This window comes from Paramormyrops kingsleyae, chromosome 9 (genome assembly GCF_048594095.1).
Source record: "Paramormyrops kingsleyae isolate MSU_618 chromosome 9, PKINGS_0.4, whole genome shotgun sequence".
NCBI classification, from domain to species: Eukaryota; Metazoa; Chordata; class Actinopteri; order Osteoglossiformes; family Mormyridae; genus Paramormyrops; species Paramormyrops kingsleyae.
Window position 1 is genome coordinate 28244687 of NC_132805.1, and position 23552 is coordinate 28268238.

Sequence of the window (23552 nt, forward strand, 5' to 3'; positions counted from 1 at the left end):
ACTTACACACTGCTTATGAATGTTCCATGAATGCATTACATATGCATTATGAAGGTGCCATTAATGTAAAGTCTTACCGATTGTTTTCAATGTACTCAGCTGCCCTGGAGTTGGGGAGGGCTCCAGGATTAGCGCTGTTACCTCACAGTTGGGGGTTTGAATCTCACCTGCACCCGCTGTGTGTGGAGTTTGTGTGTTTTCCCAATATTAGCTGCCCCCTAACCTTGCCTCATGCCTTATACTGCCTGAGATAGGATGTAACCCACATCCAGTGTAAATAGTAGTAAGGCAGAGGAATAGAAGTCAGAAATAATAGAATAATAGACAAAAGACCCTTACAGTTTTCCACCTGATGCTTCCATGTGGAAAGCCCTTGTTTTCATGTCGACTGTGATAAACTGTGACCGCAGAAATGGATAAAAATGTCTGTAAAGTACTGAGCAAGACACCTTTGGCCACTGTGACCTCAAGGGAACCTGGGATGCTCCAAGATAATTCAGATCATTGCGCTGGATGGCACACAGTATCCACCAGGGGGCTCCATTCAACGTTACATGAGGATCCTTTTGCTCAAAGCATTTTTAATTAGCATTTTAATCTTCAAAGAAATGTGATGTATTCGTATGGACTATCTCTCAACATATCATTACATAGCAGATAAGAAGTGACATTAACAGTGGAAAACCTGTTTTATGTATGTAATTATTAAAGTTTTTATCAAAGGTTTTAGGAGGGTGTGTGTGTGTGCGTGTGTGTGTGTATGAAGGCCACCCCTTTCGCCACACCACATCAAAACAATAAAAACAAAACATGGATTACTTTATTTTCGAAGTGGAACCATAGAATAGGTACAGTGCAGTCTACGGAAATGTTTAAATATTCACCTGTGCCTGAAACAGAGAGTAACACAGGCAGCACTGCATTGCATGGCTCTCATTAAGTTTCCATGAGTCAGTCTGGGTGGTGTGTGGCCCCCGCCTGCCTGGCCACGCTCTAGGGCCCTTCCCATTGGCTGACTGAAGAGGGCACTAGACAGATATAAGCATCCGCGTGCTTCGCTTTGATCACCACAGCTGAGGCTGAGTGCTGAAGGAGCGTGCTTGTGACAGAGATGTGAGTATCCCCTCCTGGCTTGTAGTGTGTGCTGGGTGCGGCCCGCTGGACGTTGAGCTGCTTGGGTTACTGAGACCGGGCTTTGAACTCATTTATCACTTGTTGCATTATAAGAATTATAGTGTGTAGTTTGCAGATAGTAACTGGCACAGATAATAGCCAGGAAGTCAGAGTTCCCTAGAAGAGTAACAGGTAGGGAAGTTTATATCTTGCACATGTTAAAACATTGTGCAATAATTTTATTACTAACTTGCAAATTACTTGTGATATTGTAGGTTGTGACACATGTAATTAAATGTACATTGTGTCTGAATGGTGACACTTTTCCAATGATAGTTTACTTTTATTGCTGTTAATATGCGGCCCTGTACCTTAGTCTGAGATTCATGCACTAAAACGGATTAAACGGGTGAGTGCAGCCTGCGGGGTTGGGGATGACGCCTGTGGCCTGACCGGGGAGATACACTGGCACCTCTACACGCCCCGCTGTTTGACCGCGTGCGCCCGCGTGCGCCATGCACCAGAGAAGCGGTTTGTCGGCTGCTTACGTTAGCGGGCGCTAAATAGGGATTGGGGATTACAACTTGCAGCGATTTCGAGAGACATGTCGCACAGTAAAACAGAAGGTACTGTCCAGCCCATAGAAATGGAACTTGTGGGGTACATTGCTTTTAAACATTTTTCGCTGTTTCCTTTAGTTATTTATCTGTTGTATAAAGTTGATACTTTTCGTATATTTTTTTTTAATTGATAAAAACTAAGAAGTACAAACCCGTGCACATCTTTTGTCGGTGGTGCTACGCCGAGGACCTTCCAGGAGACGATTCGGAGGACATCGCTGCAGCATCGTAATTATACGCACGGCGACCATCTCCGTCGCCACAGAAGAGCAATGCGCGCGCAGGATTAAGCGGGACGTGAGGTAGCGGCTCGCGCTGCGAAGACCTCGACCGTGCGAGCGGCAGTAAGCGGCTCAGGCGGCTTTGCTTAAACCTGAACATCTCAGCTGGTGACGGGGCTCACCTCAGCCGCGCTGTTTTTACTGAGTAATTTCTCATTGCTTACGGCTCATGCTAACTGTTGAATTGCTGCCGTATTTTTGTTACGGTACCTGAAATGAAGTAGTGGTATTGATATTTATTTACATTTAGGGTGACCAGATAATCCATGTCAGGGAGGACACACTGAGCTAGGACAGGAATTGTAAATTACCACTTCAATTAAAAGGACCTGGATTTCACTTGAGCACTGAGTTCTTGCTATGTGCTGATTGGTCAGTCTCCTATAATCATGCATGTGTCACTAATGCTAATATGAAACAGCTGGATGAGTCTTTCAGTCAAGGAAACAAACCAATCAAAGCACAAGAACAGGTGAACTATTTAGCCAAGCACAGGAGCCTTTCAGTTTGAAAGTAGTTTGTAAAACCCGAAGTAGCTCCAAGTGTTCTCCCTGACATGAATTATCTGGTCACCCTAATTTATATTAAATATTTAATAACCCGTTCAAATAATAACAATCATAATAATAAAAACGTTTTAGGATATTGCCGTTATTACTTAAATTAAAGTGAACGACGTCCTGTTTGACAGTGAGGGAGGCACCAGTGCATCAGGAGGTGACCACTTCATTAAGAGGTGTCAAAAAAAATGTGCGGCAACGCACAGATTGTGACGCATATAATAGTTTTAGTGGAGTATAGTTCTGTGGCTCTACATGAAAGAAAAGCAAGATATGGGCTTATATTTGTGCCTCATCGGCGAGATGAATATTTTAAAAGATATTTAGCATAAACACTGCTAGAAAGCCACATGAGATGAACAGGCGAGCCATAACTTAAACGAAACCATTCTCGCGTGACGCTTGTCTCTGAGTAGTACTGGCAACTTGTGAGAAGTGGTGGTACGATAAAGATTAAAATACAGCAGTGCAAGTGTTATGCCGAAAAAGGCATCCCTGCCGTAGAATACATGCCTGTCTCTAAATGACCGATTGGTCGCTGATCTGAAACGAGTTGAGCTACTTTGTCGAGTAAGGTTAGCGTAGTGGTAATCAATAGCCCCAAAAAACCCGTAAAACTCTAACCCTAACCCCCAAAACACCCCTAAAACCCTAACCCTAAACCCTAAAAAAACACTGACCCCCCAACTCGTCGGAACACCGGCATGCATTCTAAGGCAGGGATGCCTTTTTCGGCATAACACCGGTACTGCTTAATTTTTATTACGTATATGATGACTGCGTACATGATCCCGCATTTGCGCTTGCGACACCCCAGCACACGCCTCCTCTTTACCCCGACCTGCAGAACTGTCGTAAACGTGGAAATGAGTTGCGTTATGAACCTGCGGTCGATTACTTTCCCTCAAGGACCCGGATGTGCGTCTCATTAAGTTGAAATTGAATTTGCGAACTGAAAACTTTCCAGGTAGGATAAATGCAAAATTCAGTTTTGTAATGCGGATAACTGCAGATTCAAATATACAAAATTCATATTCAGTTTCTAGTGCATCAAATATCAGCCCATAGCAAGAGATGTCCATATAAGTGGGAAAGAGGTCACCGAAATTCTATGGCTGGGAGAGTAATCATATTACTGTTGTACCCTTGAGCAGGGTGCTGGAAACCTGCCTGATCTTGTACTCTGATCCCCGTTTTGTTCTCACGTGTGTGTGTACAGTACTGTGCAAAAGTCTTAGGCAGTCTAAGGAAATGTTTAAAGCTATTTATCTGGGTACTAAGTGTGTATTTGCTCAGAACAAATCACACAGTATAGCAATATGCAACATATGCAAATTAACAATAGCACAATAAAAACTAACAAGAATTTCTTCTGTTCTCCAAAATGTTTCTGATAACTTGTTGAATGGCTAGAATAACACCACTATAGTTCCCAAATATGAGTGCACTGGTTATGGAAAACTCTGGTGATTTTAGGAGAGGTTTTGAAATAGCTAAGCTAACACACCTCACCAGTTATAATAATATTGTTTTTCACCAACATGAACATAATTTAAATGTGTGTGTGAGTGTGTGTGTGTGAGTGTGTGTGTGTGAGTGTGTGTGTGTGAGAGAGAGAGAGAGAGAGAGAGAGAGAGAGAGAGAGATTGGACAGCAAGATGCAATTTTTCAACATTAATTTCATTGTACTTATCTGTACAACGACAATAAAGGCTTTCTGTCTCAACAAAGTAGGAAAGTAACGGGTCTGAACCTTCCTGAAATGTTTTTTTCTTACCAATTATGCTTGAAGTTTGATTTAACTCCTGGTTGGCAAAATTGTACTTTATTTCTGGCTACAGGCCTGTTGTCGTTTCTTAAATTTGTTGTCAGTAATCTTGTGGTGCTTTTCTAGTGAAATGGTCAGTTTCTTTGCTTTGATCAGTAAGCATAATTTGATTATTAACTTCTTACGTTGTGGTGTCAATTTTGTTTAGGGAATTATTGAACTTGTATCCTTCAGAAAGGGACTGAATCATAGGAACCCTCATAGGAACCTATAAACTTTTGTTTAAAATTTTGCTACAATAGCCAAGCTACTACCTGGAGTTCTCTGGAGCTGTTGGGCTGGAAAGATGGTCTTCCAGGAGACAGGATCAACAGAAAACAGAAAATAAGTGTGTTTTTGTTTTGATCAGTAAGTATAATTTGCCTAATGTGCACGAGGATTTCTTCATGAGAGGTGATTTTTTAGCGTGATCTCAGGAAGGAACCAGTGGTGCTAACTTGGGGTCATTGGCTGTAGATAGTGACGTTTTCTGAGACAAGACCAGCTTGGGTGCAGTTCCTGGACAGATTAGATACCTCTCATGATGTCAGTGAGCTTCTGTTGAAATTTCCATTTTCCATCTTTGCACAAAATGAATAAGTATAGTGGTCTTCTTATGAACATAGAAGTATCAGGGGTAAATGAGTGGAAAGCCAATCAGAATGGAGAGCTCAGTATGAGAATCAGTGACAGAAGTTTGGGGCAGAAGCCACATCAGCAGACGGCAGTTCTTGAAGTTCTCTGAAACAAAAGTGCCTGACAGAGCCTAATGTGCCTCTACCTCCAGCTGCAAAATGGACGTGGACGAGTTCCGCAAGCGAGGGAAGGAGATGGTCGACTACATTGCCGACTACTTGGGGAACATTGAGCAGAGGCAGGTTTACCCTGACGTCCAGCCCGGGTACCTGAGGTCGCTCATCCCAGAGGAGGCTCCGGAGGAGCCGGACATGTATGAGGATGTGGTCAGGGATATCGAGAGGGTCATAATGCCAGGGGTGAGTCACAACATGGGATCACATGAAAAGAAGGTCCAACGCCAACCTCGGGCCTGACGACGGCCTTGTCACGCCTCACAAGCCCCCCCTGCAGGGTTGACCCCCTTTCAAACGGCATGTTCAGATCTTTACTTATGTAGTCAGTTGAATATTGATGCGTAAATTCACACATTATTTCGTCACAATCGTGGATCTTGTCACCATCTTTTATGCAGAACTTTTATCACTGTCTTCATGGTTCCCCCCAGAATCCGAAATTATCTCCCCGGTCCCCTAGCGTTTTTGTGTGTTTCCTCACGTCTAAACCAGTCAGAGATGATTTCCAGACGTTCAGCTGTATGCAAATGTGTTCAACAAACACCCAAAACATTTACTCTGCTCATTTAAGCCCAGTAAAATACTTTGCTTTTCTTGAAAATGCCTCACTGGCAACCCCTTTAATCATAATCCATTCAAAGTGTCTATATTCAAGCCCTCATCCAACATTGGAGTGTCCTTGATACTTTTCCTTATAGAACTGAAGCACCTTTATTTCTGCTCTGCCGTATCAGGACCAGAACAGCCAGACAGAGAAACGGCTTCTTTCTAGAAGCTGTCAGACTTACAAACTCTGCGACACACTAAGAATCTTTTCTCATGTGCAATAACAGATCACACCATGGACCCTTTTCATTTACAATAAATGTAAACATTTATATTTATACCCGTACTGCCATCACTATTGTATTAATATTATTACTATGCAGCTGCACTTTAAATAGCTTGTAACCATTTTTTTCCTTTAGAATCGGATGATGGTTTTAAACTATAGTGCTGTTCATGGGACCTTGGTACCTAATTTTGTTCCCTGCCATGCTGCTCCCATGTTCTCTTAATGACAATAAACCATCTTGAATTTTTGTTCAAAGTCCTTGGGCCTGTCTGCTATTTTGAGTGCAAAGTAGTAGAAAGCTAGAAATTATTAAACAGCTCCTGTAATGCAGCCGGAGTTTGACCCCCCAACTGTGATTATTCTGTTTGTTTACGCTTATTGGTGTACAAAAATCCCCGTAACCCTGTCAGACACTTTCTGTTACCCATAATTACTATCAGATACTTTTATATCTTGAGTTCAAGCTCATGGGAGTTTTACTAAAATGTTCTAAGGGCAGAATGAAAAATGATTGGTTCAGAGAGATAACCAATCATATTATATTAGAGGTTGGTCAAAGCAACTAGAGGAGGTGGGACCAACCAATCAGATGTCTTTGCCCCACCTCTAGTTATTTGGACCCCCCTCCTCTACAATCTGATTGGTTATCTCTCAGAACCAGAGCGATTCTGCCCTCAGTACATTTTTTGTGTAAGTAAAACTCCCATGAGAGAAATTTAAGTCAATACGCTGCATCAGTACAAAGTTTTAAAATGGGTAGCTGTGCAGAAAACACAGAGGAGTTTAGAGTAAATGAAATGTCACATGATCCGCCAGTCAAGTTTTTGCACGCCAGAGGTTTTTACCACTTCTCCATTTAATTCTTAAACTGCAGATTTTTATTCTTGATAAGCATTAGAGAGTTGAGTGAACAACTATCATTGAAAATATAGAATAAATATAAAATAAGTTTCCTTTTTGGTATGGAAAGAGTATGTCTGACACAGTGCATGTCTGACATCCTATTAACTGGTTGTATGGTGATGGCATAGTCAAATTCTAGGCTGGCCTTTAACTCTAAATGCACTAGTTAATTGTTTCATCCCATGTACAAAGAATGCCTTGAATTTTCTCTGCTGTTATAAGTCCATGAGGAGGTTATACTCAAGAATCAAAGGTTTGTCATTTTCTTGTTAATAAAGGTACTGGTGGTGAACATACTGTAAATATATTTGTTAGCAAAGAATATTGAATGTGTTTTTAGTAAATGTTAAGTGAGTAACATGCAAATGTAAAAAATTACAGTGAGTGCAAAAACTTTTGACTGCTGGTGTATGTATTGTGTGACTGAGCCCTGAAGCATTTCCATAGTTTGCAGCGTAGTCTGTGATGATGCTATTTATGAGTTAACCATAACTGGGAAAGTCTAAGTAGCTTACTATAGATTAATCTGTATCTCCAGTTTACGGCCCTTCCGTCCCTGCACTCACTGATCCCTCCTGTCCCATCCGTCTTGCAGGTGACACACTGGCACAGCCCCTACTTCTTCGCCTACTTTCCGACAGGGAACTCCTACCCCGCCATGCTGGCCGACATGCTATCTGGGGCCATTGGCTGCATCGGCTTTTCATGGGTGAGTTCGGCCTCCTGGAACGATACAATTCTGTGATCATCATCTGTTCCAACCTGTTATATCTCAGTGATTTTCAGTTTTGAAATTAAATCTCATTATTACTCAAAACTACTTTTTATCTATTTTTTTTCTAGTCTCCAATATGGCTCTGTGTGTGTGGAGTTTGTTCTCTGTTTGTTCTCCCCATGTCCTCATGGGGTGTCCTCTGGGTTCTCTGGTTCTGCCCCCACAGTCCAAAAACATGTTGAGGTTAATTGGAGTAAGCAAATTGCACCCATGTGTGAGTGTATGGTGTGTGTGACTGTGCCCTGCGATGGGTTGGTGCCCCATCCTGAGTTGTTCTCTGGATATCCTGAGTAGCCTCCAGGATAGGTTCTGTACCCCCCCAAGTGGTTGCAGAAATTGGATGGATCTTGTTTTTTACCCCGAGATTAAATGGTTCTGATTAATTTTTTTTAAATCTTATTTAACAGTTTTATAAATTTTTATTATTATTACTGATTTATTATCGTCCATCTTTCTATATTATTTTTCTTTGTATTCTGTATTTCCTCCAGGATGCAGATGGAAAAGCATTTCACTACAGCTATGTACAGCTTACATTTGTGCAAGTCACAAGTAAAACCTTTGGTCCCCTTCCCAGGCTGCTAGCCCCGCCTGCACCGAGCTGGAGACGGTCATGTTGGACTGGCTTGGCAAGATGCTTCGGTTGCCGGGAGACTTCTTGGCGGGGACAGAGGGAGAAGGCGGCGGGGTCATACAGGTAAACATGTGACACACATTGACACATTAGACAGCAGCCTTCAGGTTTGCCAACTTTGGGCAGCTGGCTGGCGTGTGATTTTCAATTTAAGTCTGCACATGCATTTTTTTTTTTTACCTTGTAAATAGTCTGCAAGGTTTGCCAACTACCCTAATACTTTAGATGTAACTAATTTTAGGTTCATAATGGAATAATATAGATTTGCTGTACGATTTCTAACGTAAAAGTGAGAGTCTGAAACCGTGAATGTCTGATGCATGAGACTTGGCAACCCTGAGCTTTACCACAGAAATCAATCAGTCCTCATTAGGCGTGCAGTTGGTGTGACTAAAATGGATGCAGGAATGTTACCGTTCAGCCAATCGGCTTCACCAAAATGCATCTCATTCATATCTAACCCTGTGAAACTAGCTGCCTAATAGTATAAAGCAAGTTCACTGTGTGTTTGGATTAATGGTCCAACTCTTGGAGTTTTACGCTTTGGTTATTAAAAAGGCCAAAATGGCATTTGCTTTGTGACAGTCCTAACAAAAATCCTCCGTTCCGTGGTCTATTGCCCATGTGGGAGCAGCATGTTATCTGCATTTGTTTATTCTGAAGCTTGTTTTTTTTTTTTTTTGCTATACCTGTATCAAATCACTTTGTCACATCAGTGACAGTGCAGGTGAGTGAAAAACCTGCATGTAAAGTCCCATAACTGCAATGACAAAGTAGTGCAAAAAAGCAGTAGTCAAATAGGAAGTATGCAAAAGATGCTAATATCCCTCTAAAATGCCGTACAGTCTCACTCAGCCATTGTGAGGTACTGTTGTAGGGTTTATAATGTTCCATGGACGTTTCACTCTCGTAGGGTTTAGAACATTCTATGAACGCTTTACTCTGGTAGGGTTTATAACGTTCCATGAACGCTTTATTCTCGTAGGGTTTATAACGTTCCATGAACGCATTACTCTCATAGGGTTTATAACGTTCCATGAACGCATTACTCTCGTAGGGTTTATAACGTTCCATGAACACTTGGATCTGTTAATATGTCATAAATGTGGTTTTTGTGGGGCAGTTGGCTGCTACTGTATATTACCCCTTTGCCCCGCCTTGCATCCGGTGACCCCCCTCCCCCCCACCAGGACATTAGAACCCTGACCTGATGAGTCGCCACTAATCACTTTTCAGCAGTACTCTTGTTTCTGTATTAAAATGAATAGCCTCAAAGGATTGTGCTTCTTAGTTGTGTTGGAGCGAATGTCACGACAGCAGTAAAAGGCTTTTGTTTTTTGTTGTTTTAAATTTCTCAGGCTGTAAATGTCAGAGCGACTTCGGGGTAATTGGCTGTGATCTGCCTAGATGATGCCACGTTAGTGATGCACAGAGCATTCGGCGGCCTGTTTATTTCCCCTTTTCGCCACAATTTGTCCATCATCGATTTCTCTCCTCCGCCTCACGGTGCTGGAGAGGTGCCGGAAATTGCCCTTTATTGCTGCTGCAGGCGAGAGGCGAGAGCATAGGAAAGCACCACACACCCCCCCCCCCCCCCCCACCCCAGTCAGGCGTACAGCACGAGACAGCTGTCAGACGACAGACCATTTCATCTCTAGGTGGGCGGGGGTCTGCTCCCTCCTCTCGGTTATTGTTGCCCTGCTTTTCAGCGCCGTTCACTATGGCAACAAACAGGGCCATTTGTGGTCTGGCTCTTGCAGATTTACTGCCCGGCACACGAAAGACACAGCAGCGCTCCAGAGAATGTCAATTAAACTGACAGGGAGCGGCTAATGCAGCTTAACATTTGTTTTCATTTTGTGCTGCTGTGTGGAGATGAACTTTAGAGGATGAAAATACAATTCAGTATGATACCAATAATCTGCTATTTTTAGTACTTGTTTCTTGACTCTTATCCAAAGCAGGTGACAGTTTTTGGCATTTTTCCCAATCACTCTCATAGCTCCTGCTCCCTTACCGATGATTGCATAGTTCAAAGCATAAAAACTGATAAAAATATATTTTATATAAAAAATATAAAGTATTATAAACATAACTATAACTATTCATAAAAAGGCATGACACATTATAGGCATATTTTTTATACATTATGAATGCTCTATGAAGCGCTCATCTATAATGCAATCCATTTACATAATGGATTATAGATACTTTCATAATGCTTTATAGCGGTCAGTATAGGTCATTATAATGCATGTATGAGAGCTTCATAGAGCAGTTATAATGCATAATTAACAAGGCTGTAAATAGTTATAGCTATGTTTATAATACTTTATGAATGTATTATAATGCATTATGAAGGTATTTATAATGCATTATACATGAGTGCTTTAAGTAAAGTCTTACCCAATTGGGATAATAGAACTAAAATGAAATATAAATAAAATGTAGCTGTACCTTCAGTACTTCCTTTTGTCTTATTCTGCTTTAAATGATTAATTTCTTTGATAGAATTGCTGTAAAAGTTACCTGCACAAACACAACTGTACAGTTAGCTGATTGGTGTTTTACTAATCCAGTTACCGACTATAACCAATTGCAGGCTCCGAGAAGCCCTATGTGACTCCGTCTCATTCTTCCCAGTCCCTTGGGGTGTATAGAGCAGCTCGCAGCATGGGTATCGCCATGATCGCTTCACAGGGAGATGTCCAAGGTTTCTGAGGTTTCTAAAGGTCAGCAGTTTCGTATGTGAATGAGCATTGGCTAATGCTCTTGTTGGGTCTTGCAATTATGTAGTTGTTCTGGATGCAGCGAAGGAAAAGATGGCTTCAGCCGATCATAATATGCCCTGTGCTTCCAGAGTCACGTGCCCCGTGTTACAGACATCTACTTCATATGGATCAATAGTGATTCGCTATTCCAGAGACCAGTGGTTGGCTCGTGAATATATTTGTGAGTCTCCACTTAACACATGATCAAAGCAAACCCTGCAGCTCGTATCTATTGCAGGTGTCAGAGTTTCTGCTTCTCTTTAATGAAAGGACACAATTGCAGTGAAGCGAACACTCCACTAAAATTCATCTGTTATGCTCATGACCCATATGTGAGGAATGTATAATACATCTTACTAATAAAATGTATGATACTCGTAATCCATCTTCCTAAATCTGGGGCAACTCCTGGGCAAATCTGGGGTACATCCTGGTTGGGATGAAAGTCCTTTTAATTCAAATTAAATTAATGTTTTCAGACTGGAAAGCGTTTTGATTTTCATAGGGTGCATTACTGATGTATTTTACAAGTCACTCAATATTTACATTTGCATGTGTTTATTTAGCATAAGTTGATATCCTAAGTGAGACATAATATATAAAGATAAGAGAGCGAGAGAGGAAAGGAGAAACTACCTCAGGATGAGATCCTGTGCTCAGCCATGTGGCGAGTGGAACCTCAGCAGCACACTAGCCTGAATGGACCAGTGTGAGGTTTTTTCTGGTGGCCAGAGTGCCAATCCTGCCACCAATCCCCAAGTTATTCCCTGTAAGTTGGAAGACCAACTTTTAGGGCTGGATGTGGATTAACTTGCAATTGCTTCGTCCTGGGTAAGGGCCTTGCTCAAGGGTCCAACGGAGTAGAATCACTCTGGGCATTCATGGGATTTGAACCAGCAACCTTCCAGTTACTGGCACAGAACCCTTGCCTCAGAGCCACCATAATATTAGGAAAGAACACAGTTTTGTTCAAGTGCTGTTTACAAACTTGGCACTTAAAAAGCACGCATAAAAATACAGACACCTTACCGTGTTCTAGTGACCCAGTAGGTATTTTGGCAAATAAATTAACAATAATTTTACGATACTTTGCCATGCCAATTTGGTAGTAAATTGTTGCAGATGAGAAGTACGTGGCATGGCATGCCCTGGGAACAGCCTCCACATTGAATCGCATGACCCCATGAGAACTGTAACCGTTGCATCTGGGTCGATAGCGACCTGAGGTATGTACACAGCAGTTAAATCAGTTCCTATACCTAGTCAAACTGAAAAACCAGGGGGTTACATTCTTACAAGACCAATGCTAAATACATGAAAGGAGCATCCAGTGTTGCCAAGAGACCTTGACCAAAGAATAGCCAATGATGAAAGAGAGCAGGTCAATGACAGAATGAGTTCATTGAGGTGTTCTTGGAAGAGATTGGTCTTAATACGTTTCTTGAAGGTTGTGAGGGATGTGAGGCTTGCTCAAATGTCAGGAAATTAAATTGGCCTACAGAACCCTTGGGGCAAAACTTCTCATGAGATGAACCACATGAGATGTGCATGACCTCACCAGGGGTCTGTGTCCTTGCAGGGTACAGCGAGCGAGGCCACCTTGGTAGCTCTGCTGGCCGCTCGCTCCAAGATCATCAGACTCATCCAGTCTGACAGCCCAGAGCGCACGGAGGTTGAAATCACATCCAAACTGGTGGCGTATTCCTCTGACCAGGTAACCCTGCCCAGTCAAGCCAGAAACATCTGCAAATAAGTTTTGGGTCTGCATGAAAGTTCACTTAGAAGTCATCTTCAGCTTGCTTTAAAAACATGGTCTGGGGGGCAGTGAATCTGTTCAAAATGTTCTTTTGACTTGAAGGACATCACAGACATACCCATGGCTGTGTGACTCACACTATATGATCAAAAGTATGTGGAGACACCTAATTAATAGAGAAATTCCCTAATTAAGCCACACCCATTATTGACATAAATGTGTGACTGTGCTTAATTATACAATCTTCAGCAACAAATATTAGTAGAAGCATGGGTGGTTGTTGTTCACAAGAGATTAGTGACTTTCCACTTGGCGCCATCATCGGATACCATCTTGCTAACAAATCAGTTCCACACACTTCTGCCCTGCTAGAGCTGCCCTGGTGATCCACAAGTCAAGTGATAGTGAAGGTCAAAATGTCTGGAAGCAAGTTCAGTCATGAAGTGGTATCTACACAAGCTCATAGAACGGGAGCTGATCACCCGACATCAATACCCAACCTGAATGGCAGCAAATCTCACCAACAATGTTCCAACGTCTAATGGAAAGCCTTCCCAGAAGAGTACAGGCTATTATAGCAACAGTAACCTGACTAGCTTCTATTTTTCCATACCCTTAATTTTGGAATGAGATGTTGATCAAGCTGGTGTCCACATACTTTTGGCCATATGGTGTGGTTGAAGCTGAGGTCTCTGCAGTGTCACAGAAATCTGCAGGTTGGACCTGGAAATCCATGGGAGTGGGATCACAGTTAGGAGAGGGACACAACGCAAATCCGCATCACATCTGTATCGCTGCTCAAGACATGTCAAGGGACCAGACTTTTATTGCCCATTGAAAAGTGAAGACCCACCACAAATGGTCCAAGACACTTTTCACCAGCTTCCATTCCAGAAATAAGACACAGGTGTAACAAGATTGTGGTTTCTCCTCATACCATGCTTTGGTGACATCCCCGCCACCCCTCCCCAGGCGCACTCCTCAGTGGAACGGGCTGGTCTCATCGGGGGTGTGACGATGAGGAAGATCCCCACTGATGACAAGTTTGCACTTCGAGGAGAAACATTCAGGAAGGTGCTGGAGGAAGACAAGAGGGCAGGACTCATCCCCTTTTATGTGAGCAAAGACCCCATAGGCGGGGGGGCCAGGCGTGAGCTTCCTCGTTTAGATTTCCTCAAAGAATCAGCATGTCAGAGGTTTCAGGATGTAGCTTATCTGCTGTTTTCAGCATTTCTTAAAAGCTCTGGGGTAGTTGTGACAGTAAGAAAATAAATTAAATTATTATTATTTCACAAATAATTAATCTTCACAACAGTCTCTTGTTTAACTTATAGCTCAGGATTAACTTGTATAATAATATCCCATCCCTCCTGATATATGAGGCAAATTATTTCAACCCAAAAGTAAAATCCTTTTTGCAGAAATGCTAATAAACATTATTGAATCTTATGCACTTGAATGGCATGGAATATTTCAGCATTTTTCAGCTTTATGTTGTTCAATGCCTGTTTGTTTTTTCCAAAATTTTTCATGGTGCGTTTGTTTACCTGGTTATCAGCTGTGTGCTACCCTGGGGACCACTCCATCCTGTGCATTTGACAACATAATTGAACTGGGTCCCATATGTGAGTATGTCTCATTATATGTGAGTATGTCTCATTCGAAGACTTTGCCCAGCGAGAACAAGTGCCTGACGTGTCCCCTGTACTGCAGGTACCTCGGAGAGCGTCTGGATGCACGTTGACGCAGCCTACGCAGGCAGTGCCTTCATCTGTCCTGAATTCAGGCCCCTTCTCAATGGTGTAGAGGTACGCTGTTATTGCACTTACTATACACTAATCTTAGGCACAGTACAGTGCTGAGAGACGAGAGAATCACAGAGTAACATGCAGACCCAAACGTGAGAATCAGAGTAACATGCAGACCCAAATGTGGGAATCACAGAGTAACATGCAAACCCAAATGTGGGAATCACAGAGTAACATGCAAACCCAAACGTGAGAATCACAGAGTAACATGCAAACCCAAACGTGAGAATCACAGAGTAACATGCAAACCTAAATGTGGGAATCACAGAGTAACATGCAAACCCAAACGTGAGAATCACAGAGTAACATGCAAACCCAAATGTGGGAATCAGAGTAACATGCAGACCCAAACCCTAGAGTTGACATTTGAGGCATTGGTGTCAAGTCTCACAATTTTTTATTTTGTCTATCTCACGGCTGTGTGATGTAAATCTCGCCGAATGTGATGCCATTAAACCAAACAAAACCGTTTATTTCAGTATCAGAATTGACATGCTGTGCAGGCTTATCTGAATACAAAATATATGCTGGGGTGGTCTCTGCTGTGATCCTGGGTAGTGAAGTACCTTGGTGACACTGCTGTCAGCTGTGCCCAAAATGGCAGAGACAAGTCACTCGGATGCAAAACGCCCAAAGTTTTCAGTTCAGTTGAGCCTTCAGTATGATTGTTTCGAGAAATCAAAACAAGTTGAAAACTGGTAAGGTATGTTTGGTAAGGCGGAATGAAAGGTGTGATGGCAAATCTGTTTAACTGCACAAATGATTTAGTACTGTAATAGAAATAATAATTATAAAAGCAAAAGAGCATTTTGTTTTTTTTTTTTTGATGTGACAGTTTTCATTGATTTCCATCACCCAACTCGCTGTCATGATTGTTGTTAAGTTGACATGTATAAGTAGGTTCTGTTATGAGTTCAGCAGTGACACTAATGTAGTACATAATGTGTTGTTACAATAAACAGAGAAGTGTGTTCAGAGTTTTTGAAAAGACGCTGTAATAGTGTGTGTGAGTATAATAGTGTGTGTGTGAGTATAAGAGATGTGTGTTTGGAGTATTTGGAAAGACACTGTAATAGTGTGTGTGGGTATAAGAGATGTGTGTTTGGAGTATTTGGAAAGACACTGTAATAGTGTGTGTGGGTATAAGAGATGTGTGTTTGGAGTATTTATACAAGACGCTGTAATTGTGTGAAAGTATAAAAGATGTGTGTTTGGAATATTCGAAAAGATGCTGCAATAATGTGTAAGAGTATAAAAGACGTGTGTTTTGAGTATTTGGAAAGACGCTGAGTGTGTGTGACAATATAAGAGACATATGTTTGGAGTATTTGGAAAGAGACATGAGTAACTCGTCCCACAATCAAAGCCAGATCAGAGCGCGCTGCCTCTCCAGCTCCATGGTGCAGAAGCACAGAGATAAAGCCCCATACAATATCCTGAGGCGGCATTAGACCTTCAGATAAAGGCCCCCGCTCCGTGTCAAAGAAATATCACTGTTTATCAGCAGCTGCAGTTCAAACAAAGCTCAGTACGGGGAAGAAACCCGTAAAGGAGCCTTTCCTTTATCAGTAGCTGGGTGGTGGGGGGGACTTTTCTGTAGTTTCGTTAGTTGCTAGGAAATGAGTGGAGGGCACCCCCCCCACATCCGTCTGCCCTGAGACCGCTGGTGCTTCTGCCTGGTTGCCTACCTGTTGATATCTACCGTTTAATATCCTCCCCGTGCCTCAGAAAGCAGACAGAGGATATGGAACAAGCAACACCAGGCAAACAAGTCACGCCTGTAGCACTGTCAGCAGGCCGCCAGCAGGGGCACTGTGCTTGTTTTTGAATCCCCGTTTTATGAAGTTAAGAAGTGAAATTCATAATGATCATCTTTCTAATTAGTGGCAGTACCTTGCAATGCAGTTTAATAATCCAGACCGCCAAAAATTTTCTAAATATATATATTTTTTTAATCTAATGGAAATTACACATTTTTATTTAGCAACCAGCTGAGAAACAGTGTGTTAAGTGGTATTGTTGCATGAATGCAATTAAATAACCCAAATGCAAATAAGCTATAAATTCCAAGGGAGGCTCAGAATTTAAAGAGAAGTCTGTCATTGATCTGTCTTGTCAAACAAACATGCATTTAACATTAAAGTTAAAAGTTTAATGCATTCTTGGTTGCAATTGTTTGTTTGTTTTTGTATAGTTTGCGGATTCCTTCAACTTTAATCCTCACAAGTGGCTCTTGGTCAATTTTGACTGCTCTGCCATGTGGTAAGCTTATTTTTTCTCCAAATTGATACATGATGTAATTTATATCTGTCCAACATTGTCATGTGCATGATTTTAGGAATGTGGACCGATCTTTGCTTGAGAATTAGAGACAACAGAATAGACTCCAAAGATTGATGCTATGTGATTTTGGGCTTGTTCCCAGTAAACATCCAATGATGTGTGTAAACTGATGATAGAGTAGTGTGAGTCCATGTATCTTTATTTAGACAAGATGATACTCTCTTTGAAGGAACAGGACTTTTTCAGACACCCTTCAATGGGGATTGTAGAGTGCAAAAAAGATGCATTTAGATTTTATTTATTTAGCAGTTTCTGGGGTATTTGGAGTTAAGGGCCTCACTCAGGGGCCCAATGGAGAAATCACTGTGCTGACCCTGGCGACCATAAAGTTTTCGATTACAGACACAGCATCCTAGCATGCTGAGCTGCACGCCACTCGCGGTGCTCCTTCCTCCACCTTCAGTTGTGGTCTTTTCGGCCGTGTCCCGCTTCTGTGTGGATAAACACAGAGGCGGAAAATCCAGTAAGTTCAGCAATAATCAGAGGAAATATTAGTTGAACCAAATAGATGACGCATCTTTTGCCCGAATGTCTGCTTGTTCTGCCACCCCAGTAATAAGCATAAAAGATCACAGAAAAACAAACACTTTGCCATCTTTCCCTGGCGTGGTATTTAACATCGGTTGATATTGATAAAACCCTCCTCGTCATCACATAGGTCACAGGAAACGTATCCTTGTGTGTTTGTTTATAAACGACAGCGATGATGATGGCTTTAATGAGCCCACTGACACTCAAAGGCTAAAAGGGTGTTTTGTAAGCTTCGTGTGTGGAGGCAACGAGGCTGACTCACTCGGAGAGGTAGGAAGGCACCTCCCAGCGAAATGCCGCTTTGGGGCAGAATTCTCCAGCCATCATTCAGTAGTCAGCCATCAGGTAAATCGCTCACTGGCAGCCGGCTGGCAGCCCTTGGATATCACTGTAAACATCAGCCCTTCTGTTATATATTCATAATTTCTCTTGGACACCTGTATGAACAGGGGCGAAGTGCAGTGAATGAATGATGAACGGATTCACAATTTCTGCAGATGGCAAAAACGCACAAGATTGTTAGTTTCACCAGAAACAGTGTGTGGTATCCACCCCCCCCCCCCCACACACACTTATTACCTTTCTCATGTGATGTCCTCGCAGTATATAAATCAAGTGACTGATGACATACTTATGATATTGCATCTTAAAGAGCTGCCTTTGTGGCGTCCTTGAATATATGAAACTTTCTTACTGGAACATCTTCTAATAAAACGAGATCTTGCTCTTCATAGCTTGGGGGTCACAGGGCAGGGTCAGTCAATGTGTGACTCCCCTGGAGCTGGGGGTTAAGGGCTTTGCTCAAGGGCCCACGAATATGTGATTGTTCTGTTAAGACTGCGGCTTTAACTGGGGAATCTTCTGATCATGGGCACAGAGACGTAGCCCCGCCAAACCACGTACCACCCACTGAAGATTTGCATGCTGTACCTGTGATCATTAGGTCACTGGTTCACATCCTGATCCCTCAGGATGGCCCTTAACCCCTGACCCTGCTTTTTCTCTCTGGATAAAAGCATCTACTATATAATATAATATATAATATAATATAATAGCCATATATATATTTGAGAAATGGATGTATTTCTCATTGCATTATTTTTATTTTTTGCCATGAATGAACCATCAAGAGTGGAATTGTGTCTCTGTGTCAATGATCCCAGGGTGAAGAATCGATCCGATATCATTGGTGCTTTCAAGATGGACCCACTGTATCTAAAACATGATCACCAGGAGTCAGGTACATAATTTTCCGTTGAGAAATACACACACTGACCATTTTATTATCTTATATTACCCCAACCATTCAAGAAAACACCTTGTAAATATAGCTGCTTAAATCACGACAGAAGGACACGTATAAATTTACTTGCAGTAAGAAAGGAAGCCCAAGGGAGGCAGTGTAAACGTCATTGGCAGGATCCATCACTTTATCCTGTTCAGAGAAATTACCCCTTTTAATGTCGTTTAATCTCAAGCAGCTAGTATTTTATTGACCGCAGCAGACTGGGTGCGTACCTGCTTTATGGGTGATATTACTCACACGCAGGATGTACATCAGACACATACATGTGGTTATGATCTGGGCCTTGGATGCTGACGTCACATAGCAAACCAGGGCCAGCAGGAGACCTTAGTTCCATTCACTCTTTCAAAAAAAAAAAAAAACCACAAACTGGCCAAAAACAATTACTCTCTGGCCGCTGTACCCCCTCAGGGCAACATGTGTGCTGTAGCTTTGTACCTTAACCCCTCACATCCCCTGGCCGTAGCCTGGCTCCGTCACTCCACTCCACAGACGGTGATGCGGCCGGGTCCATTGCCGCGGGCCATTTGTGCGCTGACAGGAAGACAAAGGGTGGCTTTGTGTCACCCCCATCCCCATCTTTTGTGTGGCGCTCACCTGTTCCTGGCGCGCCGTCTCTCCGCAGCACGACCGCAAAGCGAAATTACAGATGAGGCGAAATTGCTGGTTACTAAAACAGCCCTTGGATTTTATCTGGGTAATTTAGCTGCCTGGCCAGGCGCTTGCAGGCGGGGGCGTGTTTGATGTCAAAATGCTCCTAAATCGAGAGAGATGGGTCTGAAATGGCATTTCTGATGCAGCTCCGATGCCTCTGAAACAATAACCCTGCATATGAAATTTACACAATATAAACGTGCGGACCGCAGTATTATTTGATGATAAAGGTTTTATAAATCTGTTGCTTTCTGTTACTGTCCAAGTATCATTTCTATATTTAATTTTTATTTTGTCTTGCTTCAGGGCTGGTGACAGACTACAGAGTAAGTACATGTATGTGTGTCTGTCCTTGTGTGTGTAAATATTCTGCCTGTAGGGAGAAGCCTGGGCTTTGGTGGTCTGTCCATAATCCTGTGTCTGCTTTTTCTGTAGTGTATGACGGACAGGTGTAATATGTCTGTTGCCATCTGTTGCCCTGCCACAGTGCCGTAGCTGCTCTCACTGCTTCTTCATTAGTCAGTGATGTAATTAGCTTGCTGTCCAGACCTCTATTGCACTGCGATTATTGCTAAGCAGGCCTGTGTCCGGTATTCAGGGGAAGCTGGGTATCACTCTTTCTTGCTACTAGTGACAGATTACTATTAAACACTCTCCAGTACTCACTGTTAGATACCCCCCCCCCATGATATTTTTAAAATACCTTCCATACTCGACCACTGTTAATAATCCCTCAATACTAACTGTTAACTACCCCCAATACTCACTGCTAAATACTCCTGATATTCACTGTTAAATTCCCGCCATATTCCATGTTACCCCCAAATACTCACTGTTAAATACCCCCCCCATACTCACTGCTAAATGCTCCCCTCTCCATACTAACCACCCCACAGCACTGGCAGATTCCACTGGGCCGGCGATTCCGCTCCCTGAAGATGTGGTTTGTCTTCCGGATGTATGGGCTAAAAGGCCTGCAAGCCTATATCCGAAAGGTACTGTAACTCACCCACCCCCTTCTGTCAGCCCAGGAGACTTTTTTTATTGCTTTTTCCGTACATTCTGAATTAGGTGTCATTTCAATATTAAATGTGTCAAGTTTCCGTTCTGCCTGCAGGAACATTCGTCCTACCCGCTGACAGGAGTCTGTACCCTAATGTAATCTTACTTTCCTCCTAATTGACATTAGAGCTGTGGTACCAGTAACTTGCACAGCACCTGAGTATCTCCGGTAACTTAGTATTTCAAGCAGTCTGCCGTTTCCTGCTGGCCTATTTTCAGTTGTAAAATACTATCTGAAAACTGCCAGTTCTCAGAATAACATTCTGCCATCCTTGTTAATGTTCTGTCTTCATTAATCATCGAGTATTGTTGGATCACCAGTGTTAAAAGCATAGAGACGCTAAATGAATACTGTGAATGTCCATGCATTTTGTACAGAGACACTAGGCAGCCACCTAGTGGCAGAATAAAACATTTACAAAGTGACAGAACAATCAAACTGGACATTAATATTTGTGTGTGTGATTTTACAGCACGTGGCCCTTGCCAAGGAGTTTGAGGGGCTTGTTCTGGCTGACGGGCGCTTTGAGATCAGCGCGGATGTCATCCTGGGTCTTGTCTGCTTCAGACTCAAGGTAGCAGGAGCGTATGGGGCTGGAACTTTCCAGAGCATCCACAGAGATGGTGTTGGAGGCTCTGATCCTTGGCTCTTTCCCCCCCACAGGGATCTAACGATCTAAACGAGACCCTGCTGAAGCGCATTAACAGTGCCAGGCGGATACACCTGGTCCCCTGCCAACTAGAGGGCAAATTCGTGCTGCGCTTTGCCATCTGTGCCCGCACCATCGAGTCCCGGCACGTGCAGGAAGCCTGGGCACACATCGTCCAGGTGGCCTCGGAGCTGTAGCTGCTCACCTCTCACAGCAGCGACCTGGCCATACCTTCACCTGTGTGTCTGCATATTCATGTCGAGTATGAAGAGAAAGTGTCATATTGTTTGTGAACTGCAGGGGGCACAGTTTGGTAACACATTTTTAAAGACAGAAATCAACAGAAATCAAAAACAAAAATTAGGTTTGAACTGGTTTGAATCTTTGAGTGCGGTGAAAGAATTTTATTCAAAAAATCTAATTGGTTTGTAAAAAATGACTGTTTATAACCTGAATGACAGATGGGGCCTGGGTCCCAGTGATGCTGTTCTGGTCAGTTTACACTGCAGTTACCCAACCCAGTCCTCGGACATCCACAGCCGGTCCACATTTTTGCTTCCTCCCAACTCCCTACCAGACACACTACATTTTTGCTCCCTCCCAGCTCCCAGTAAGCAAAATCATGGACTCTCTGCAGGTCCCCATGGACTGGATAGGGAAACAATGGTCTGCAGGGCTGCATCTTAAAGGGATGCTCCTCCCCCCTACCTCCAAATCCCCATCAGCGACAGGCCAGCCTTTCTAAAGATATAGATAGGATCTGACATGAGGAGAGGTCAGGTCAGTTTATCCAGCTGCTTAAATTCTTTAGCCAGCTTCAGGTGGCTGCGGTAGGACCAGAGAAGGGCAGGAGTGTGTCAGATTATCAAGATTATTATCCTTGATTAACACAGTTAATCAGTTGGCAATCAGGAACTTCCTGTTCTCTGTGTTTACAGTAACCACTTCTGAGGTACCAAATAGCCAGCAGATCGGCCTTAATGCTGCATGCATTAGCCAGGCCATTTCCGTTATGTTTTTGCAGATTATACCAATATCTGCAAAAAAAAATAGGCAGCCATGTTATTCTGTGTGATGTACATAATCTCTGTGATGTGTATCGTCTGTTTCTCTGGCTTTCAGGAATAAAGTACAAAGAGAGTAAAAACATCCCACAACTAGTTATCAATGTACTGATGCGAAAGCATTGGTGTTACAGCTCTGTGATGAGTGGTATCTGGAACCACCTGGTTTGAGAATCAGCGCTAAAACAACGTTCAGCGTTCAATGTGGAAATGAATGCCTTCATAAGTGCTTATTTCATAACTGGATGTATAAAATGCAGTCTGCATTAATGTTTTAATGTTCATAAGAAGTATATAAAATGCATATCTAAAATGCCTGTTATGGATACATTACTTAGTTGTGAGCTGCGTTTAGAACATCCCAAAAAAAAAAACTCCCATGAATGTAAAATTTTGGATGCCCAAACACTTTACTGATTGTCTGATATTTGATTACAGGTCAATAAAACGGTAACACGATACAAACCAAGGTATGATTTTGTTAGAACAGAATTACTGATGCAGTATTGTGCTTATTTACAAAAGGAAAACAATGATGATTTTATTTTTCACATCACAGTTGGCTGCCAGACCCCTTGTAATATACTGTCTCTGCAAACAGCCCATCTTGTGTAACAGGGCGGGTCCCCGTGCGGCTCTGCTCTGCGGCTCTGCTTCCAGGCATCCGCACCAGTTCCCAGCTCCCTCCTGAATCAGTGTCTACTTTTCCGGAGCTGCAGTGTTAATGAGTCTCAGTGCAGCACAGGGGAAAATGCTGCGCTTGTCCTGCTTGGTCGAGTTTTTTGTCCTCATCATCACAGCCCTGTTTGATTCCGAATGAGTACAAGTTGTAAATGTAACTCCTCCCCATGTGATTTACCTGTTTTTATTGCTTACACTGTTTACAGCAGTGTGGGACTGGAGGTGCCGTTGGCGCAGGGTCATAAACATGTAGATTCCCCAAGAAAATACAACTGGTGTGCATATGTGCTGCAGTGTTAAAGAAATAAATATTGTTATATCATTATTATTTGTACCCCATGTAATATTATTATTATTATTATTGGTGTTGTTGTCCTCCACTTATAAGTCAGAGTTTGTGAATTTCAAGTCTTATTGACACGTGTTTGGAGGATCACAGTGACATTCTTGTGCCACAGTTGCAGGGAAGGGGCTAGGTGCAGAGTGGGCAATAGGACAACAACAGTGCAAATAAAGGACAACATGGCAGTATAGTAATGGACAAGACAATGTAAGACAGGTATTTGATTATTTCCCCAGACCTTGT

At 42.6% G+C, this 23552-nt stretch overlaps 1 protein-coding gene across 3 annotated transcripts; it reads left to right on the forward strand.

The window, feature by feature from the left end:
- The first annotated feature begins 1012 nt into the window (after positions 1 to 1012).
- Positions 1013 to 23291, forward strand: ddc (dopa decarboxylase). 3 transcript variants are annotated; one of them, XM_023806321.2, is made up of 14 exons: positions 1013 to 1113; positions 5169 to 5376; positions 7527 to 7640; positions 8284 to 8403; positions 12691 to 12825; positions 13840 to 13983; positions 14426 to 14492; positions 14581 to 14675; positions 16870 to 16937; positions 18713 to 18789; positions 19816 to 19835; positions 20406 to 20504; positions 21045 to 21146; positions 21236 to 23291. In XM_023806321.2, the coding sequence occupies exons 2-14, from the start codon at positions 5176 to 5178 to the stop codon at positions 21416 to 21418; spliced, it is 1425 nt and encodes a 474-aa protein (XP_023662089.1). In that variant the 5' UTR covers positions 1013 to 1113; positions 5169 to 5175; the 3' UTR covers positions 21419 to 23291. The 3 variants fall into 3 exon arrangements, with proteins under 3 accessions (XP_023662089.1, XP_072572812.1, XP_023662091.1); XM_072716711.1 differs by lacking the exon at positions 1013 to 1113 and adding an exon at positions 3437 to 3541; XM_023806323.2 differs by lacking the exon at positions 1013 to 1113 and adding an exon at positions 4651 to 4750.
- The last annotated feature ends 261 nt before the right edge of the window (positions 23292 to 23552 follow it).

Excerpts from the sequence above, each read along its gene's own strand:
- ddc (XM_023806321.2), top strand. The coding sequence starts at position 5,176 with ATGGACGTGGACGAGTTCCGCAAGCGAGGGAAGGAGATGGTCGACTAC. Across the intron at positions 19,836-20,405 it reads GGCTGGTGACAGACTACAGA|CACTGGCAGATTCCACTGGG; the intron begins GTAAGTACATGT and ends ACCACCCCACAG. Across the intron at positions 20,505-21,044 it reads TGCAAGCCTATATCCGAAAG|CACGTGGCCCTTGCCAAGGA; the intron begins GTACTGTAACTC and ends GTGATTTTACAG.